General features: G+C 51.3%; 1 protein-coding gene, 1 long non-coding RNA gene and 1 pseudogene across 8 annotated transcripts; 1 reads left to right on the forward strand and 2 right to left on the reverse strand.

Annotated features, from left to right (window-relative positions):
- Positions 1 to 4448: 4448 nt before the first annotated feature.
- Positions 4449 to 18130, reverse strand: LOC113621712 (uncharacterized). Of its 3 annotated transcripts, none has more exons than XR_003433287.1 (3): positions 17998 to 18130; positions 16347 to 16437; positions 4449 to 4963 (listed from the first exon to the last, which is right to left on the reverse strand). It is a non-coding gene; the product is annotated as an uncharacterized LOC113621712 (long non-coding RNA). The 3 variants fall into 3 exon arrangements; XR_003433285.1 differs by lacking the exon at positions 4449 to 4963 and adding an exon at positions 15304 to 15663; XR_003433286.1 differs by lacking the exon at positions 17998 to 18130 and having other exon boundaries at positions 16347 to 17988.
- LOC113621709 (hypoxanthine-guanine phosphoribosyltransferase-like) lies at positions 4505 to 7973 on the reverse strand (annotated as a pseudogene).
- Positions 11783 to 15274, forward strand: CUNH1orf210 (chromosome unknown C1orf210 homolog). 5 transcript variants are annotated; one of them, XM_027108865.1, is made up of 4 exons: positions 11783 to 11865; positions 13143 to 13220; positions 14068 to 14184; positions 14331 to 15274. In XM_027108865.1, the coding sequence occupies exons 3-4, from the start codon at positions 14166 to 14168 to the stop codon at positions 14651 to 14653; spliced, it is 342 nt and encodes a 113-aa protein (XP_026964666.1). In that variant the 5' UTR covers positions 11783 to 11865; positions 13143 to 13220; positions 14068 to 14165; the 3' UTR covers positions 14654 to 15274. The 5 variants fall into 5 exon arrangements, with proteins under 5 accessions (XP_026964666.1, XP_026964665.1, XP_026964667.1 ...); XM_027108864.1 differs by having other exon boundaries at positions 11857 to 11966; XM_027108866.1 differs by lacking the exon at positions 13143 to 13220 and having other exon boundaries at positions 11863 to 11966.
- Positions 18131 to 21593: the final 3463 nt, after the last annotated feature.

Here is a 21593-nt window from a genome sequence, read left to right on the forward strand (position 1 = left end):
CATTTCTTAAAGTCTCAGTCGTTGGAAAGTTACAGACCAAGAATAACGTTAATGCAGATACGCAGTTCTACACATTGGGAGGTCAAACCTCCAATCCAAAACAAAGCTGATAACGATAGAGCTAAAGGTAATTTATTTTTTAAAAAAGTAAGACTAGCAGCATGACTAACTCCACACAAGGCTGCTAATTCACTGCTCTGAAAGCCGCCTTCCTGCAAATAGCGGGAATTCCAGCTCTTGGCACATACAGGAGTTTTGCCAGGTCGCCAGGGGTTCAGGGCAGCCAGGCCTCCTAGTGTAACTCTGAAGCAGAGATTTTTAGCAGTCTTCAAGCCATTTTACTTTCCAAATGCCAGATTTTAGTCACCTTCAGTTCGAATGTTGCTAGTAAGAAGCCTGCTGTTGGACCTGAAAAGGAAAGGTAATGAAATTCGTTATCATTTGCGCATAACAACTGAAAAAGGACACGTGATTTTGGAACTGTCCAAGACTCATGGGGGCAGCCCCGTGCTCCACTGTGGGGCTGTGGAGCTAAAGAGGTCTGTGTTTCCTCGGTGGTATCAACTGATACTGAAAATGGTTGTGTATTTTTCATAGCTAATCTGTAGCTTTGGGGCTGCTGCTTTTGGAGATGCGGTCTGTCGCGGTCCCTTTGGGCTGCCATAACAAACGACTGGGTGATTTATAAACAACAAACACTTATTTCTCACAGTTTTGGAGGGTAGAAGTCCAAGATCAGGGTGCCAGCATGGTTTGGTGAGGACCCCGTTCCAGGTCTCAGGTCCTCATAGGGCCGAAGGGCAAGGGAGCTCTCTCAGGCCTCTTTTATAAGCATATTACAGGCATCCCTCAGAGATACTGTGGGTTCAGTTCCAGACCACAATAAAGCGAATAATGCAGTAAAGCGAGTCACATGAAATTTTTGGTTTCCCAGTGCATATAAAAGTTAGGTTTAAACTATACTGTAGTCTATCAAGTGTGCAATAGCATTATGTCTAGAAAACACAATGTATATACCTTAATTAAAAAATACTTTATTGCTAAAAAATGCTAACAATTTTCTGAGCCTTCAGCGAGTTGGAATCTTGCTGCTGGTGGAGGGTCTTGCCTCGATGTTGGTGGCTGCCGACTGGTCAGGGTGGTGGTCGCTGAAGCTTGGGGTGGCCGTGACAGTTTCTTAAAATAAGACAATGACGTCTGGATCAATTAACTCTTTCTTTCCCTTGAACACTTAGAGGCCGTTGTAGAGTTATTAATTGCTCTGATTTCAATATTGTTGTGTCTCAGGGAAACGCAAGGAGAGGGTGTCCATGCAATTATTTTTCAAAATAAACAGAGTGAGAGTTCCATCTTTGCTTCTTGGATTTAAGTCAAGCTATTACAGATAAACTGTGTAAAGTCAGTATGTGAAGCCGAATGCTGCTTCGTTTTCCTCAGTGATTTTAAAGGAAATGGGTAGTTCCAATATACCTCCCACCCTATTACATTCCTAAAGCATGCCCCTGTGTCTTGGCTCCTAGAATATTTTGAAAAATATTTATTTCTTTGTTATGTGCAACCCCAGATGCCGGTGTCTATCTATTCCATAAGTGCTTTAACTCTCTCTACTCTTCATCACAATTGCTTTTTGAAGCACCAAGTTAAAATGTTGCCCAAAAAACATTAAGAAATTTTCTTTTTTTGAAATAAGCAACACATGAACCCAATTCCTAAGTCCTGTCTTTGCTTGAAAAATGTTGATCAGCAAAAAAAAAAAAAAGAAAAAGTAATTGTTTTCAGGTTTTTTTTTTTAAGGTAAATAGGTGGTAACAATTGTACTTTCACTTAACTTCAGCAACAACTAAAGCCATATTGTCAATTCAAAAACAGTTTTTGCTGTTCTTCCAGGAAATAACTATAAGTGAGAGGAAGTTTGTCAGCAAATGCTTTTGAAACATCAGGCTGGGGCTGTATTCCTGAAGTTAGCAAGTGAGGGAGTGTGTGTGTTTGCACTCTGGGCTGAAAAGATGTGCCAGGTGTTTGTGACAAGCTGTGATGAGGACTGTAGATTACTTGGAATCCATTGTGTTCTTTTCCCTTGTTGGAAAAAGAAAGCTTCTGAAAACAAGCCCTTATTTAAAGGAAGCCCCAGTTAATCCAACAAGGCTTGGATGAAGTCCCTTTTATACAAACTGCTTGACAAAGGCCATTTGGCCCCGAGGAACCCTGTGAGGCCAGAAGCTGGTATCAACACCCCAAAGAGGGTTCACATAGTTCAAAGCTCAGGACCTTCTTAAAGCATAACAGACTTTTATCGACCTTGGTTAGAATGAAATTACCCAGTACTGCAAGCAGAGGTCTTACATAGAATGCCAGCAAACCCCCATTGGAATGACTAACTGTTACTGAACATTTACAGGTATGAGGAAAAGGTACTGACACCTCCTCATGGGCTCCCCACCTCTTGAGGCAGGTTTCATTGTGATTATCCCCATTTTACAGATGAGGAAACTGATGCTTCCTAAGGGTGTTAAGTGGTGGAGCTCAGCTTTGATCCCAGACAATTGGATCCACAGCCAGAGAGCTTAACTCCGCACTGGGCCTGCTAAATGGTCCTGCCTAGATAGCAAGCAGGGTAAAATTCTTTTCCAGCGTTCACAGGGGCTGGCTACCATCTGCATGTATCACCTCCAGAGTCTTACAAAAGATTTTAAAAAGCCAGCCCTTAGATACTCAGAAAGCATTAGAGGTTTTATTCCAGAAAAATAATTTGCTCATCTCTGTGCTGTGTCATGATTGAGTGGGGGCCCTTTAAAAGGCAAGGGTGGGCCGGCAGAGAAGGGCAGGCATGCATTTTCAGGGCGTCTTGCCTTTAAGGTACACCAGGTCCTTGCTTCACCCCCAGATCGCTATGAAATCCTAGAACCACTAGCACCCGACACAAATGACTCATTGTCCTTGGCCTCAAAAAACAGCAAGCCTACTTAGAATACAAAGCACATTTTATGGGAGTAAACTGCACCGGCCATAGACACACCTTCCTTCCTGCAGGATCCGTAGCCTGGCTGAAGAGCGGGGATGGCTTCCTGGCTGCTCAATCTCACTTCACATGTTATTTGAGGATAAGGAGTAGTGATGACGCAAGCCCATTAGCTCTCATGATTCATTCATCAATGTCATAGGGATGTCCCACCCTTTTCTTAACCCTTTTTCCCTGAAAGCATGTTGGTGCTCCATCCTTGCCCACACCCTGAGGAAGGGACGCTTGTTCTGATTGGGCCATCGGAGTGGGTGTGTGTGCAATAGCACGCAGGGGTGGGCTTCCTGTTCCCGTGGGAAGAAATGCCTTTTCCCAGGCATGAGTGGTGCTGGCCACCAGAGGATTTCCACTCGGGAATCCTCCAACACTCCTGGGGTCTCAGGTGGGACCTACTTTCCTCCTTTCCAGACCCCAGGAGAAAGTGAGAATGTGGAAGAGATGACTATTCCTATTGCAGGGAACCCAGGGAGGCAGGGCTGCGAGGGGCAGCCTGATGGGGCCACTCTGTCCCGCTGTTCTGCCACCTCTGGCCACTGGCCTGGGTGTTACATCCCTTGGGAGAGGGTGTGGTCATCCTCTGCCAGGTCTGCTGAGTTCTGTTCCTCCCAGATCCGGTTACCCAAGAGGTAACTGATCACAGGGTGCCGCAGATGGCTACCTCATCACACTGGGCACCTGTGATGTCCAATTATAAATCCGTTGCGGCAAGTTGGAGCTGGTGGCTTGGGAGGAAGTTGTCCCATGAACCTGGATGTTGCAACCATCTGAGGTAATTATACTGGAGTTTCAGGGTGCTTTGACTGGGATAGAGGAGGTTTAGCAAGCTCTCCCTCAGGGCTTTGCGGAATACCATGGCCCCAGACAGGCTGGTCTGCCTTGAGCAAGTTAGGAAACCGTAGAAGCTGTGATGTCCAAGTGTTTCCCTAGTCTCAGGTGTAGGTCTGGGAAGCACCACTGGGAATATATCCTTTGACCTTACTTCAGGGATGACCAGGTCAGAGAGCTTGTTTTCAGTGTGCAGGAACTGGTGTGTTAACACCAGTTCTTAACCCCAAGAGGGCAAGTGAGACCCCTGGAATTCCAACCATTCATTCATTCGACAAGTTTTTATTGAGCCCTTACTCCCTGCCAAGCCTGTGAACATACTTGTGACTGGGTGTGCAAATGAATTTTGTTTTTCTCATCAGCTGCTTTTTTTTTTTTTTTTTTTTAAAGAGACAGCCTTGGGCTTCCCTGGTGGCGCAGTGGTTGAGTCCGCCTGCCGATGCGGGGGACGCGGGTTCGTGCCCCGGTCCGGGAAGATCCCACATGCCGCGGAGCGGCTAGGCCCGTGAGCCGTGGCCGCTGAGCCTGCGCGTCCGGAGCCTGTGCTCCGCAACGGGAGAGGCCACAACAGTGAGAGGCCCGCGTACTGCAAGAAAAAAAAAAAAAAAAAAGAGACAGCCTTTATTTTAAGGATTTTACATTGAAGACTCAAAAAAGTGGCAGGTTTTTGGAACTTATTGATCTGTATTTAAAAGGAACCGTTGACAAAGATTCACCGGAAATAATCTGAACCCGTGGGAAAATACAGTTAATACTACCGAAACCTACTAAAATAATTCCAGGACATATGGTTTATCCAACACAATGATAACTCTAAATGCTGTCACTGATATGAAACTGACTGCTTCTTACTTTTCTAAGCACACAGTGGTATAATGAACAATATTCAATCACTTCTGTTCTTTCCTGAATATATAAAAATTAAAATACCAATTTAAAAACTAATATATTCTTTGCTTTAAATGTTTCTTACAGATACAATTTCAATATTTTCATTCAATAGTGATGTGGTTTAAGGGATTTTTCATTCACGAATCAAAGAGCAATCTACCAAAAGGGAACTGATAGTCTATAGGCTCATCGTGCAAATAGAGTTCAGGCATGCAGCAAGTGACGTTTCTAAAATACAAAACAGATGATAAAATTCTTAGAAGATACATACAATAAGCTCTACTAAGCAGCTGGCCACAGAACTAGAATATTTGATAATTTTACTGGTGATTTCAGTGGGACTCCAGATGGTTCTAAACTCAACTTGAACTCTCATCTTAGGCTTTATATTTTGCTTTTCTAGTTTCACTGATGACACAAACATGATTCAAATCCCTGAAGTATTCATTATAGTCAAGGGCATATCCTACAACAAACTTGCCTGGAGTTTCAAATGTGACAAAGTCCGGTCTATATCCAACACTTTGAGGCGTCCTTTTCACCAGCAAACTTGCAACCTTGACCATCTTTGGATTATGCTGTTCGACCAAGGGAAGCAAGGTTTGCACTGTTTTGTCGGTGTCAATGATACCTTCAATAATCAAGATATTCTTTCCAGTCAAAGTTGAGAGATCATCTCCACCAATTACCTTTTTTAAAAAATTATTTATTTATTTATTTGGCTGCGTTGGGTCTTCGCTGCTGCACGTGGGCTTTCTCTAGTTGCGGTGAGCGGGAGCTACTCTTTGTTATGGTGCGTGGGCTTCTCATTGCGGGGCCTTCTCTTGTTGTGGGGCACGGGCTCTAGGCGCTTGGGCCTCAGTAGTTGTGGCAAGCAGGCTTAGCATTTGTGGCTCGTGGGCTCTAGAGCGCAGGCTCAGTAGTTGTGGCTCACGGGCTTACTTGCTCCGCGGCATGTGGGATCTTCCCGGACCAGGGCTGGAACCCATGTCCCCTGCATTGGCAGGCGGATTCTTAACCACTGTGCTACCAGGGAAGTCTCTCCACCAATTACTTTTATGTCACCTGTTGACTGGTCATTACAGTAGCTCTTCAGTCTGATAAAATCTACCATCATAGGAATGGATCTGTCGCTATTTCTGTTCAGTGCTTTGATGTAATCCAGCAGGTCAGCAAAGAATTTATAGCCCCCCGTTGAGCACACAAAGGGCCACGATGTGATGGCCTCCCATCTCCTCCATCACATCTCGAGCAAGCTGTTCAGTCCTGTCCATAATTAGTCCACAAGGAATAAACACCTTTTCCAAATCCTCAGCATAATGATTAGGTATACAAAATAAATCCAGGTCATAACCTGGTTCATTATCACTAATCATGACGGTGGGGCTGCAGGTCACCATAACGGAGCTGGCTGGTGTGTGGGCTGAGGGCAGTCGGGGTTCTCATCAGCTTCTTAAAGGGGACGCAACTACCCCAAGGCTAAGAGCCCTGGGTCTGCCACAGGGAGGGGTTGGGTGAGGTGGAGGAGGAAGTAGGTACAGGCTGGGGACCGGGACACCTCATTCTTTTGCTTGCTCAGCGTTCATTCCTGGTTCTTCTAGTAGCAGCACCCCGAGCCTCCTTTGGGAAATATAAGCAAATCTTTGAAAAGCAGTGATTGCTATCTGTCACTTCAAATGATTGTGAGGAATGGAACACCTTGACGGTGTTACTCATAGGAGCAGTGGGGATGTATCTGGAAACGTGCTGGACCTAGAGGCAGAAGACCTGGGTTCAAATTCTGCCTCTGCCATGTACTCATAGAGCTGTTAGCACATAATCATTGGACCTCCGATTCAGCAGGTTGAGTTGATATGTTTCAGAGAATAGTAAAGCCACCACTGGTCTGTAAACCCTACCTCAGGACCACTCCATGGTTCATGTCTAGGGCTTGTCTGTATCCCCTGGGTAACCTCCATTTCTATATGCTGTCATCTGCCCACCACCTTCTACGTTTTCAACTTTCTCTAGTACGTCAGTAATTGCTCCTATCTATCAGTCCTACCACTTTTTTCAGGGTTCCTCACCCCTCCCCGACCCCATCCTCGCTTTCCTCTTTACCTGGCCTGATTGTCTGGGCCATCATGTCAACCACTGCCTTGCCTACAGCTCCTTACCCCTCTCTGGCTTTATCAGACTTGCCTGGCAAGGCCCCAATCCTGATTAAATTCTAGGCTCCATCTTCTCCCCACCTGCACACTTGGAGTGGCTGGAAAACAAAACATTCAGCCACCCTTACTGATATCACTTTAAATTCATGCCGCTCACCTCAAGGGGGTCCTGATGCTGCCTGGCAAGCCTACCACACTCCATTCTCTCTCCAAAGCCCCAGGATGATGAACTTACACCTTCTCTTCTCTCCTCAAACCCCAGCACCCGCTCCCCACTCTTCACTCTCAGCTGATGACACTGCTTCCTATTTCTCTGCAAAAACAGAAGCCATGGGAAGAAAACTCCTTAAGGCTCCTATCACTCACCTGACCCTCCTCCTTCCTCAGAGGGAACCTCCCTGCTCCTGCCCAAGGCCAGCCCTCCACCTGTGCGCTCAACCCCACACCCCTCGATGTCATTAAGGACTTCCCACCCCCACTGTCCCTTCTCTCTTCCTTCTGCATCATCAGTTTCCTCCCTCTTCTGGATTATTCTGACCCGCATACACACGTGGTCTAAAAGCTCCTAGCCTTGAAAAAATCCTTCCTTGATCCCACACTCGCCTCCCATGTCTGCCCCATTTCTCTGCTTCTTTTATAGCAAAATTCCTTGACGGCATTGTTTCTACTTCCTCTGCTCCCATACCCATGCATCGCTCCGGTTGGGCCTTTGTCCCTGACAAATCAGTGACCTTGTCCTTGTCAAGGTCACCAGTGACGGCTACACGGCCAAATTCAATGTCAATTTTCAGTTCGTGTTGTCTTAGTTGACCTAGCCTCAGCATTTGGCGTAGCTGGTGAAGCCCTTGCCCTTGAAGCGCTTTCTTCTCTGACCTCCAGGGCACCTCCCTCGCCTGTCTGACTCTCACCATGCGGGCCGCTCCCCAGTCTCTTTTCCTGCTTCTCCTCCAGTCCCTGACCTCTGCTCCCCGAGTGCTCCAGGGCTCAGCCCTCAACCCTTTTCTCTTTCTGCACTTCTCTTTGGGGCCTCACCTAGATGACCAGCTTTAAAAAACCATCCACTTTTGGGCTTCCCTGGTGGCGCACTGGTTGAGAGTCCGCCTGACAATGCAGGGTACATGGGTTCGTGCCCCGGTCCGGGAAGATCCCACATGCTGCAGAGCGGCTGGGCCCGTGAGCTATGGCCGCTGAGCCTGCGCGTCCGGAGCCTGTGCTCCACAACGGGAGAGGCCGCAACAGGGAGAGGCCCGCATACCGCAAAAAAAAAAAACCCACAAAAAACCATCCACTTTTTACTGGTTCCTCAATTTATATTTCTGGCCCTTGCCTTCTGCCGCCTTCAGGCTGGTTTACGCCGTTACCTACGTCGTATGTTGTTGGATGAATCACGGGCATCTCACAAGTAGCACGTCCAAAACTGAGGTACACGTTGCCCTTCCAAAGCTGTCACCTCTGCAGTCTCCCACAACGCCATCCTCCCAGTTGCTCAGGTCAAAACTTTGGAGTTATTCTTACTCCCTTTCTTTTTCTCAAACCCCATATCCAGTCAGCAAATCGTGTTGACTTCACCTTCAGGTACATCCAGAATCTGAGCACTTCTCCCCGTTTCTGCCTGACCACCCGGATGCCACATTCCTCTCCTCCGGGATGATAGCAACGGCTCCCTGACTGGCCGCCCCGCTTCTGCTTTGGCCTCTTCTAGTCCATTCTTCACACAGAAGCCGAAGAAGGCCAGTCCTTTGGTCCCCCAATCATCAATGGCTTCCCGTCATCTCACGGAGGGAAGGACCCAGTGCAGCACCACCTGAGCTGGCTCTGGACAGGCCTGTCATGCAGCTCCTCCCATCTCTCCCCACTTACTGAACCCCATCCAGCCGGCCTCCTTTCTGTTGCTTGAACAAGCCACGATCTTGCTTCTCCATCTTTGTTCTGGCTGTTCCCTCTTTCTGGAATGTTCTTTTCCCAGATATTGGCATGGTTGCTCACTCACTCTTGTTCAGATCTCAGCTCAAACATCCCCCCTTCAGCGAGTCCCCCCCTTTTCTGACCACCTAATATAAAATAGCAGCCCTGGGTCTTCCCTGGTGCTCCAGTGGATAAGACTCTGCACTCCCAATGCAGGAGTCCCGGGTTCGATCCCTGGTCGGGGAACTAGATCCCGCATGCATGCTGCAACTAAGAGCCCACATGCCGCAACTAAGAAGTCCGCATGCCGCAACTAAAGATCCTGCATGCCACAATGAAGATCCCGGGTGCTGCAGCTAAGACCCAGCACAGCCAAAATAAATAATAAATAAATAAATATTTTTTTAAAAAGACTGTCACCCATAGAAGTCACAGCTATTAAAAAAGAAAAACGATAGCAGCCCCTTCCACAACTCCATCACTCGAAGCTATTTCACTTTCTTCATAGCACTAACCATTATCTGAAATGATCGTATTTATTTCCTTACTTGTATATTGTCACTCTTCACCACCAGAATGAAAGCTGTATGGCGGCAGGAACTCTCCCCAGCAGGTGGCACAGAGCCTACCACGTGGTTGCCAGGGCTGCCACGGAAGGTTGTTCACTGCACCAGAGCTCCTGGCTGATGGGCCGGTGGGTGCCAGTATCCAGCCTGCTCTCTGCTCTCCATGCTGTGGGGCATCTAGCAGGTGGCCTTTTGCTATTTTGCAATGCTTGCCATATGGGCTGGCTGTGGCTCTGTGGTGGGCATTTAATAAGTATTCATTGAATAAATGGTTGACTAATGGATGGGTAGACCTTTACTTGTTTTCTTCTGTGGGACTTAACGCAAATTACCATCTCATGGCCTCATTTTATTCATCTGTTAAGGAACTAATTAACATCTATCTCATAGTACAGTCAGGAGGATTAAATGAAATAATTCATTAAAAAGCTGGCCCAAATCTGACTACATTTGCAGGACATATCCAGCATAGGCAAATCCATAGAGACAGAGAGCAGATTAGACGCTGCTGGAGGCTGGGGAGGGGGAAATGAGGAGTGATTGCTGAACAAGTGGGGAGAATCCTTTTGGTGTGAAGAAAATGTTTCTGAACTACATAGAGTGATGGTTGCACAACATTCTGCATGTACTGAATGCTACTAAATTGTGCACTGAAATGGACTGATATGGTGAATTTTTTGTTATGTGAACTAGGTTATGCTATGTGAATACCTCAATTAAAACAACAACAACAAAACCACCTGGCACAGTGCCCAGGACATGGTAGGTGTTCAACGAATATCTTTTGAATCCTGTGATTTCCTTGCTTCAAAATCAAACCAAAACCCTAAAACTTCCTTGGCTCTTCACTGCCCCATCCAGGATAATCTCCACTTTTGTCTCATTTATTTCAAGAGTATTTATTATTGTCATTTTAGATATTAGGGATTTGAAGGGGAACAAGACAGACACAGACCCTACCTCCAGAGTTTACAGGCTCATAGGGCACTCTGACAAGTAAAGAGAAAATCACAATGCTGTGTGTTCAGGGCTATGGGGGAGAAGGGCCAGGGTCTTCAGGGGGCACAGAGCGGGGAGGAGGGATCCAGGCTAGGGTGCATCTAGATAAAGAGGACCTAAGCTGGGGCCCATGTGATGGGAGGAACAGTCAGCCAGGTGGGAGGTGGACATGTGGTGGGGAGAGGATGAAGGTTAAGGTTGGAGGAAAGCAGGGGTCCCAGGAAGAGCGCATGCAAAACCTGGGAGATGAGAGCATGGTGGGTTCTAGGAATAGGGAACAGTTTGGTTGTAACTGCAGCAGAGAGTGTGAGGTGTAGGTGGGAGAGTTAGGAAGGGGCCATTGGCGGTAGGAGCTCAGACTTGGAGCCAAGATCTTCAAGGTCCTGCATGAACTGGCCTCCACTTTCCAGCCACAGTTCTACCGTGCCCCAGTTGCAAGCCTTGGCAGCAGCCCTTGCTCCGCTGTGCCCTGCGGGTTCCTGTGAACTCCTGTGCCAGCATGGCTTAGCTCATGGAACCCTTCCCCCCTTAGATATTTACTGAGAGCCTGCCCTGTGGCAGGTGCTGGGAACCCAGAGACTGTCAAACTTGGCTCCACCCTGGGAGAGCTTCCCTGCTAGTCCAGGTGGGGAGGCAGCACAGGAAGAAACAATTACAAGATCGTGAAAGCAATGCTGTGACAGACGGTGCTCTGAGGATGGAGGAGGCGGGGCTTGCCAAGTGGAGGCGGGGCTTGCCAGGGTGGAGGCGGGGCTTACTGGGCTAGACGGAGGGCTCTGGGAACGTGACTCCACGAGGGTCTGAAAGGAAAAGGAGGCACTCGGCCTGGGGAAGAGGAGTAAGGCAAAAGGTAGAGGTTCAGGGCCTAGCTTTGTGGGGTCACAGGATCCTTGAGATCCAGATAGAGGCTTGTACCCTGTCCAGGTAAACACACATACACACAATAACCCCCCCAAGGGCACATACACACTCCTCAAAAGGCCTCTGAACTCACACTCCCCATTGACCTACACACACACACAGACTCGCTTACATACTCTTGCAGGCAGTTTTGCGTCTTCTTGGTCCCTCTGGCTTTGCCTGGAGAATGCCTACCCCCCTCCCGTCTGGTTCCGGCCGGCCGCCTACACAGGCGGTCCCTCTTCAACTCTGGACTTCGTACCTGTCACCGGAAATTCACTTGTTTATCAGGGCCGCCAGCTTGAGCGGCTGCCTGCTGAAGACTGCCCCCTCTCTGGATCCCAGCGGCACTAAACCCCCAACCGCCCCCGCCCCCGGCACTGGGGGTGGTGGTGAGGCCTGCGCCAGAAGGTTCTCCGCAATTCTTGGGAAGGTGTAGCATAAGTCCTCCCTATTGGAGGCTCTGCTCTCCGCCCTCATCTGCGGCTTCGGCCCCGCCTGGCTGCTGCGTCCACAGGTGAGTCAAGCTGCAGTTCTGGCCCGCCCACCTGGCCGGGTCCTGCCGGCTCTAACTGGAAGCTCCTCCGCGGACTGTGCACAGTTCCTACAGGTGGGGAGCAGAGGAAAAGACACTGGGGGGGCCTGGGATGGGGAACCCACAGATCCCCGAGGGCTCCTGGGAGCAGGAAAGGGGCTACAAATCAGGGTGGGGTGAGTGTTTGTCGGTGGAAGAAATGTGACCAGAAGGGGTGGGGTGACAGCCTGAGGGTGTGTGTGTGTGTGTGTGTATGTGTGTGTGTGTGTGTGTGTGTCCTTGGGAAGAATTCACCGGGACAGGGCAGGAAGGAAAGGAGTAGGAGTAAAATCTTAAAAACGTCAGGTTGAATTCAACTCATATCAATTTAACAAAATCCTTCTTTTTTTTTTTTTTTTTTTGAGGACCCAGTGCCTAGTGCTGGGGTCGTGGTAGGCACCCGATGAATGTTTGCTGATGAATGGATGAGTGAATGATTTACTGCTCCTTTCTAATGACCCCCCACCCTACCCCCATGTCCACTCATCTCACAAACATGTACAGAGCAGCTGACTACTAAGCTCTCTGCCAGCGCCAGGATGCACGTTATTCAGCCCAGTCCCTGACCAGGGAGCTGCCCATCTAGTAACTGGCCAGTTCTGACTGGTGGCTGACTGGGCAGGGCAGTGAAGGGGGTGATGAGAGGGGCCCTGGGACAACCTCACAGTCAGGTATGGTCTGATTTGACCTTGAGGGATGGGGGACTCAAAAAACAGGAGGGGGTGGCTGGGAAACAAGAGGGCAAGGCAGGGTGTGTGTGTGTGTGTGTGTAGGTGTATGTGTGTGCGCGCGTGTAGGTGTGTGTGCGTGCCTGCATGTAGGTGTGTGTGCATGCCTGCGTGTAGGTGTGTGTGTGCATGTAGGTGTGTGCGTGTGTGTGTGCGCATGTAGGTGTGTGTGTGTAGCACGGGGAGGGAATGGGAGGCTGTGTGCTGGATTGCGAGGACTTGAAGGATGTGCTGAGGAACCTGCACTCAGCCTTGCGGGCCTGGGGAGCTTGTGCAGGATTTTTAAGCAGGGGAGTAATGGGGTCAGATTTGAGCCATAGGCCCATCACTCTGAGGAATGGATGAGAGGTGAGGAGAGACCAGTTTGGAGGTTATTGCAAGAATTGAGGTACAAGATGAAGGTGGCTTGGACTGGGGCAGTGGCGGTGGGGTGCAGAGGAGGGGCATAGGCATTCTAGGGATATTGAGAGCAAGAACTCATGGGACTTGGTGGCAATGTGGAGTTGAGGAGGGAGGGCATCATTACAGTATTGATATTAAAGAGTATGGCCGGGTACTCCCCTAAACTAGGTGCTTCTCTCTTAGGTGCTTTCCTAGCCTGGACACTCCTCCCAGGTCCTCCTCTGATTCAGATACCTCCAGCCCCAGCTGTTCCTCCTCCAGGTACTTCTGTAACCCAGATGCTCTTCCTGTAGGTGCTCCCCAATCAGGTGCTGCTCCCCCAGACACTCCTCTGGCCCAGATGCTCTTCCTCCTCTAGATCCTTCCCAGCCCCTAGTGATTCTCAGCCAGATATTCTCCTGACCCAGTTGATTCACATTTGGCTACTCCTAGAATACAGCTCACCACCCCCTGGGGCAGAGGTGAAAGGACAAGGAATGTGCCTGAAGGGCTGAGGGTAGCGGTGGTGGGTGTGGACGCAGGGCTTCTGACTCAGGAGCAGAGGGGCCAGGCTGTGTCTGGAGCTTCCTGTCCTGGGTGGAGCCCAGCACCGTCCTCCATGCGTGGTCTCCACTTTGCCCATTAGCTCCCAGCAGTTGCTGTTGCCCAACCTCTGGAGGCCAGGACTGCCTCTGCCCCACCTGCTGTCCTCAGCTTACCAAGCAGGGGAGCAGCCTGGGTCTGGGCCCTGGCATCAGAGACCTGGGTTCAAGTCCTGGGACTCTGGCTGAGTGAATTCACCTTTCTGCGCCTCAGAGTCCTCAGCTGGAGAGTGGGGACAACGTTTATGCCCTCATTACAAGGTTCTATAAGCACGTTGCCTGGTGACTGAATCATAAGTTGTGCTCAGTAAATTCCAGCATTGAGTTATTTTTCCAGCCGCTTCCGGGTGTTCCCTTACACACAGCCAATTCCTGTGGCTCGGCTTGTTTTTCTCCTGCGGGCAACTGGTTATGGTCAATTGTCCAGTCTCCGGAGTCTGTGCAGCGCCCTCACACAGCTGTGAGTGTGGCCTGGAACATGCGCCCTGTGGCCATCCCTGACATCCAAACGTGTGTGTATGTTCCAGGACTCTGTGCCCTGGGGCTGCCTGGCGTCTGGGAGTCTCCTTGGAGCCAGGGCTCTTCTGGCAGAGGCTGAGGCTCCCCAGTGTCTTCCGGCCCCTCAATGAGTGAGGCAAACCGAAGTGAGTGACAGTGGGAGGGAGGCTGAGGAGGGGATTGGGTACCCCTCAGATGCTGAGGTTGCGGGGAGGAACTTGCCCCACTCCTCTCAGTTTCCCCAGGGAGCCAATCGGGGGCCCCATCCCTAACACTTTCCCTTTCTCTGCAGCCACTGTGGAGCCCTCGGAGCTCCCCACAGCATCGGCCGTATCCCCTGGACTGGGCAGCGGGGCCCGGGCATGGCCTGTGCTGGTAGGGGTCGTGCTGGGGGCTGTGGTCCTTTCTCTCCTCATCGCACTTGCTGCTAAATGCCACCTCTGCCGCAAATACCGTGCCAGCTACCAGCACCGCCCGCTGTCTGGGACAGTGAAAGGGGTCCGCCCCGAGGTGGGTGAAGATGAGGATGATGATGGTTTCATCGAGGACAATTACATTCACCCTGGGGTTGGTGGGCTGGGGACGGAGGGAAGTAGGGACCACTTCTCCCTCTGAGCCCTCATCTTCGGACCCCCCACCCCTATGCCCAACAGCTTAAGGACAGCAGATACTTTGTGGGAACCACAAGCCTCAGGGACTTGGTGGCTAGGGCTTAAGGGCAGAGTAGGGGTAGATCAATCCCCCCTTCCTTGACACTAGCCACCAAAGTGAAACACCCCCTCTTGCTCAGTAACCCTCAATGGCTCCCTCCTGTTCTTGGGATAAAGCCTACCAAGGCCCTGGCTGTGATATCAGGCCTCCGTCAGCCTTTGGCTTCCTTTCCTGCCTTTGCCGACTTTACTCCCTGCTTAACCAATTATTTGTTATTCCTCCCCCACCTACCATGCTGCTTCTCCATGGACCTTTGCTCACACTCTTCCCTTGTCTCCCTGCCCTTCTCTTCTCCCAAGTCCTTTATGACAGTGATGAGAATCCCTGGCCAGTAGACCCCATGTGGGCTGCCTACCTGCCAGCATTTCACATGTGCCCAGGTGATAACGTCTTAGCAGGTGAAAATCATTGTGCCAAGTTTCTCAGGGAGATTTTTTTCCTATCAATCAAGTGGTAATCTAAATAGTTATAATATATTATGTTTTTCACAGATACTAATAAATCTATTTTCATTTTAAATAAAAATAGGAAGAAGTCACTCATTTTTTATTTTCCTGAACTGAAACTTGTGCACAAACATGTCCCTTGTCACTCAAAGCCATGACAGTGCTCGGACATCCCCTCCCTGGGACACCTTCCCGGAGCCCCTCCCTTCCATAACATCTGTGAGTTTCCCTACCAGTCTCTTACCACGTTTAAATTTAATCTTTATTACAATTTGCACTAACCCCTTACCGGGCTAGACTGTGAATTCTCTGAGGCCACAGTCTGCGCCTTGTTCTGTGTCTTCAGAGTCTCTCACACGGAAGAGGCTAAATAAATATTTGTTGACTTTGTAGAATTTCCGTGGGCTGACAGGCGAGTGGATGAAAGGTGAGGGCGTGGAGTCTACTGTGGAAGACTTTATCAAGAACCTTGGCAGAGAGAAGGACAGAGTCATGGTTGCTGGGGGGGAGTTTTGGGCAAGGGAGGCGGTTTCAAGACGGCAGAGACTTGAGTTAAGCTTCTTTGGTTGCAAGCAATGGAAAGGAGTTTTGGGGGTGAATTAAAGGGACAGCTGACTCAGGAGGGCAGGAAGCAGGTGGTCCCAGCCGCCTGAGGTCAGGCATGGGACCTCTAGTGCTTTGTCATTTATCGGCACTTATGAGGCTCCATGCCTGGGACTTCCAAACTCTTGATTCTGGGTCTCAAGTATTCAGGTGCTAGAATCTGATTGGTCCAGCTTGAGTCAAGTATCTACTACTGTGGGGCTTCCCTGGTGGCGCAGTGGTTGAGAATCCACCTGCCAATGCAGGGGACACGGGTTCGAGCCTTGGTCCGGGAAGATCCCACATGCCGCGGGGCAACTAAGCCCATGCGCCACAACTACTGAGCCTGCGTGCCACGGCTGCTGAAGCCCGCATGCCTGGAGCCCGTGCTCCACAAGAGAGGCCACCGCAATGAGAAGCCCATGCACCGCAACCAGAGACAAACCCACGCACAGCAACAAAGACCCAACAAAGCCAAAAAAAAAAAAAAATGTATCTTCTACTGGTGCAACCAGTTCTGACCGGTGGGGGCAGGCTCCTGTAGTCCACTTGTGATTTGGGGAGCCCACCTGTTTGTTCCAGGTCAGTCCCAGCCAGAAAAGGGGAAGTCGTCGGGAACCAGGCAGCCACTCACATGTGTCCACCGGATGCAGTGTTAGCCTTTGAGGAAAGAGCCAGTGGAGAAAGAAAGTGATGGCTGACTAATATAGGGGGGTGCCTTGAGGAAAAGGCAGGGGGTCCAGGAGGGTTGCAGTGTAGGGTCCAGGGTGCCCGCGCCAGGGATGAAGCTGAAGAGGGGGATGCCGTGCGTGGGGATGGATTGCAGGGGAGAGACCCAGACATGACTAAGGTGTGGTACAGGGAACAGAGAGATTGCAGAGGTGTGACAGAGGCAGGGTCACATCTGGAAGGGATGGGGGCGGATGGCAGGGGTGGTTGGCAGAACTTTCGGCTGCTGGACGTGGGGAGTAGGGAATCAACGAAGTCACCCTGGTTTCTGACTGGCTGGCTGGGCACTTGAGGAAGAGCAGGTTTTGGGGGAGTGAGGGTTCAATGCCGGACACGGGATTTCCAGGGGAGAGATGCCTGGGGCAGCTGGATTCACAGGGCGAAGGCTGGTCTGTAGATGTGGGCTTGGGAATCATTGACAGTAGGTTCCCTGAGTCCCCGGGAGTGAATCAGATCACCAGGGAGGGGTCAGGGTAGCGGAGGCGCTGAAGACTGAGCAGGGAAACACTGGCAGAGGAGGGTCCGTCTGCAGAGGAGCATGTGGCAGGAGAGCTTGGCGAGAAGCCGTCAGGGAGGAGGGGACCCCCACCCCAGCCATTGTTCCTCAGTCCCGAGACAGCTGACGCCCTCGCAGGCCCGGGAAGGCCCTGTGTGGGCCCCAGCCCGAGACCCCGCAGAGGAGGCTGAGTAGCAGAGCGTGTCCTGGCCTCTGGGGGAGGAGCTGCTGGGAACCCAGGTGGGTCTGTCCCCTGCCCTCATGCGTTCCCAAGGTCCACCTGGAGGGGCTGCCCTGCCTGAAGTTCGGGGCTAGGAAAGAGCTCGGCCGTCCCCATTTTCACATCTTCTAGGGGACTTGAGTCAGAACCTCTGAGGGATCCAGGAGGAGGTAAGGGCCCAACCCCAGATTAGAAGTCACTTTTCTGAGCCCAGCACCAAGAAGGGTTGGCAGGGAAGGCTTCCTCTCAGAACCAGCTGTGGGTGGCAGGAAACTTGGACCCCGAGAGCGGCCCTGCTGGATTCCCCTGAGGAATGGTTCCCGCTGAGCTCCGCATGCCTGGCCCCAGGCATGAAGAGGGAGCACCACCTGGGTCCACAGGTTCAAAGGCCCGGGGATGCTGGAACTGCTGGGCGGCCTCCCTCTGGTCTGCCCTCCTCTGGCTTCAGACCCTGATCCCAGCCCATCTTTGCCCCCGGCCCTGCACCCTGTCCTTACCCCTCAGCAGCTGGCATCACCTTCTCTTCCCAGGGAGCCCCAACCCAGACCTGACCGCAGAGGACAGCCTAGCTTCCTGGCTGCCTCATCCTGCTGCCCCCAGAGTAAGGCCGCATCCATGGTCCTTGTGTGGAGGCCAAAGATGGGTCACACAAGCCACGGACATGAAGTTGAAGAAGCCCAGCAGAGCAGTAAACTGAGTTCAGAGCACAGACTATCTGGATTCAAATCCCAGTTCTGCCATCTACCTGCTGTGTGACCTTGGGCAAGTTACTTACCTCCTCAGCGCTCCAATTTCTTCTCAGTAAAATGAGGATGATAATAGTCCTTGCCTCACACCGTTTAGAAGGATTGAATGAGTGCCGTGTAAAGTAGAGCCGAGCAAGCATCTGCAGGTATCAGCCGTGTCTGTATGGGCACCGCCGGCGCAATTGCTTCCTGGAACAGGTGACCAGTCTTAATCCTGAAGGAGGAGCTTGCCGTGCCTCCTCCTCCTCATTCTCTCCAGGCTGGGATTTGAACTTCTCTGTTTCCCAGGACTCAGGTCAGAAGATCCAGTTCAGAACAGCAAAGGACTTGAATTGGAAGTTCTGATGCCATAGAATATAAAAATCACGACAACAGTAACAATAATAATACTGATGCGTTAGCACTTCCTGACAACCTCCCTGCTGGGCAGGCATCCCATTCTATAGACCGAGAAGTTGAGGCTCAAACATGTTAACTGCAACTTGCCTGCATCACTCAGCAATAACGCCCTCATCTCACCTCTAGGTCATGATCAAACAGACCCAGCGAAGGAATCTCCTGGTAGCTGGACTTGTTCCCACCCTGTCTGGGCTGGAGCCCCTCTGCCCCGTGTGAATGGGGGCCAGGAAGTTCCAGGTTTGGGAGAGCAGGCTGTGAGGGTAGAAGTGGTATGTCCCATCCCTGGCTGGGGAGGGGACCAGAGTGGGCCGGTCTCTGCCATGCCCAAGGGCAGTCTCACATGTCCCGGGGAGCAGTCCGGAAGGCAACCCAGTCAGTGTGCAAGAACTGAGCTTGTGTTGGTCCCCCGAGGCCCGGAGGAAGCTCCTCGAGGGGGGCCTGAGGTCTCAGGTGGGGTGTGACTGGATATGATGGAAGGACCGCCTGGACTGGAACACATTTGGAAATTTCAGGAACATGTTCTTCCAGGATCCAGCATCCAGGTGGCCCAGGAGGAACACGTGGCAGGTGTCTCTCCCTCCACCTCGCCTGCCGCCCAGTGGGAGCTTCTAGGAGATTCTCTCTCTGTGCCGTCTCCAACAGCTCCTCTTGTCTTTTCCCCCAACATCAGTTTAGATTACAGGGCCCTTTATGTCAGCCTCCCTCTTGCTAGTATCCTCAGCTTACCTGCCCTGTCATGTCACCATCACACACTCCAGGTGACACTCCAACCTGAGGCCTGCATCCTGCCCTCTGCGCGCTGTGGAGGAACGCCCCCCTCGCCGCCCCCCTTGCCCAGGCCGTGCTTGTGCTTCCGTTCCTGCCTGTTCTCCAGCCTCCCGTGGGCTCTCAAAGCCTTCAGCAACCTCGCTGTTTTCTTGGTCATTCTCCGCAGCAGCTCCTTAAAATGGCCTCTGCCTCACAGAGAGAGTAGTTGTCAGTTTCCTGCTACAAAACCCACAAACCTTCCTGTCCACATTCTTCCTTCTCTCCTATCAAAATAGCATTGTGAGCCCAACCCTCCACTGTGGGCTCGATCCACCCTCCCCGCCTCCCCGCTCAGGGACTTGAAGACTGGCCTCTTCTCTGCCTTGTGTCTTCAACTTCTCTTTCAGTCATCATGGACCCATCACATCTGTCCCATCCTAAAACTCCTGCAGGTAGTTAGTCGCAAAGGCCTGTCGGTCCCACCTTCTGAGCATCCGTTGAACCCGTCCTGTCTGGCTCTGTCCCAGCAGCCACCCCTACCCTTGTCCGAGCCACGTCATCTCGCATCTGGAGGTGGCATCAATCCACTAACTGATTTCCCTGCCTCCATTTTTACCCCTTCCAATTAATTCTAATTGTCTTAAAATACAATTCCGGCCAGGCCATCCCTCTCCTTACAATCCTTCACCGGATTCCTCTTGGCCTTAAGAAACTGTACTACCTGCTAGGGAGCCTCTGAAACCCGGGAGGAGCCCAGGGACCCCCCCAGCTTCACCCTTGCCTCTTACCAGCTGATACTCCATGTTCCCACCACCCAAACCTTCTGTGGTTCCTCGAAGGAACCAGTTCTTTTGTCTCTGGGCCCTTCTGCGATTCCTTCTCTCTGGGATTCTCTTCCCAACCATCTTGACCAGCTGCTTCTCATCCCTCAGGCGCCAGCTGAGATGGCATTTCTGGGGCTGTTTGGTCATTTTTTTTTTTTTTTTCCTGCTAAGACCAGCTTCACACTGCAGCCAGCAAGTCCCCAATCCTATTCTGCTCAGAGTACCCCCCTAATTAAAATCTTTCCATGTTTCTCAGTGTCCCGAGGACAAAGTCCAAATTCCTCAGCTGGGCTGACAAGACCGTTTGACAGACAGGAGTAAAGGAGGCGTGATTTCGCAGGAGCAAGGTGGAGGCTTCCCACCCCACGACTCTTATTTTCTCATGGCGAGCGAGGGAGGCCAAGTCGTCTGCAGAGAGCAGTGTTGGGGGCTGTGAGGGGGTGATGTTGTGGTGTGAAGGGAATGGAGAGAACTTGAGGGCGCTGTGGGAGCAGCAGCTGGCCAGGGAAACAGTGTAACTGGTAAGCTGAGTTTCAGACCTGGTTGAGGTTGGTGATGGGGAATCACGGTGACACCAGGCTGCCCGGCTGTGCAGATCTCTCTCGTAGCTGGTCGGTGTGAGGGTTTATCCACGGAGGGGATTTTGCTGGGAGGGTGGGACCAAAGGTCAGGGGGCTAAGTTGTTGAGGACTCTGTCAAGGAGTGGGTGACATGATGGGCACAGGATCTGAGCCAGATGGGAGATGAAAACAGAAGGGGCTGCCTTAGAGGGACAGAGAGAGAGCAGAGGGGCCAGCGGATGACTGGTTGCCATGGGGACCAAGATGGGGTTTAATGCACAGCTTTGAGCACGCAAGCTGGAGGTGGGAGGTTGTGGGGGTCAGCTTTAGTGAATCAGGAAGTATTAGCATTTCCGCCCCACCTGGGCCTCCACCCAGCTCCTACCATCCTTCTCATGTTGTAGTTGGGTGTGTACATGCCGACTTCCACTGCCCTTTGGAATAGGTCCACAGTGTCCTCTGTGGGCACTAACCATGCTCTTCATCTGGCATCCTTCCCGGGAGAGCCTGACACGGGCCTGGCCTACAGTAGCTGCTCATCTAGACATTTTCCTGTGTAACTCTTCCCCCCCAACACAATTTTCTGTGTTTCTGTTTTCCTTTAGTTTCTTAAAAGAAATATCGTGAAAGAGTCTAACCCTGTCTTCGCTGAAAAGAAACAGGATTTATCCCTGTTTAACAGGAGGAAGAGGCATTCTGTGGTCCTCTAATGGCCCAGGAATTGGGTGATAGTGAGAGCTCCCTCTTGGGAGCCCGGGCAGAATGAGAGTTTCTAGAGAAGACAGTGCGGGGCCTCAGGAGGGAAAGATTCAGGGCCAACAGCGGACAATGGGCTAACTTCCCTACCCTTCCCAGTTATAGGTGGGTCTCACCAAGCCGAGTCCTTCATCCGCCCATCCACACCTTACTATGTGCCCAGGCCCGTGCCAGGACCCCCCGTGGTGGAGTCACGACAATGGTGCAGCGTGGCTGGCTTGTGGGTGTGTTGAGGAAAGAGGGAGGCCTGTCGTGTTGGGGAGTCTGCACACTAGGCTGCAAAAGCAAGGCGGAACCTCGGCACCTGAGGTCTCTAACCTGGATGCTGGGTGGAGGGTG

Source organism: Aethalodelphis obliquidens, unplaced genomic scaffold, assembly GCF_003676395.1.
Source record: "Aethalodelphis obliquidens isolate GAN/ISIS:26980383/991018 unplaced genomic scaffold, ASM367639v1 scaffold9, whole genome shotgun sequence".
Lineage (NCBI taxonomy): Eukaryota > Metazoa > Chordata > Mammalia > Artiodactyla > Delphinidae > Aethalodelphis > Aethalodelphis obliquidens.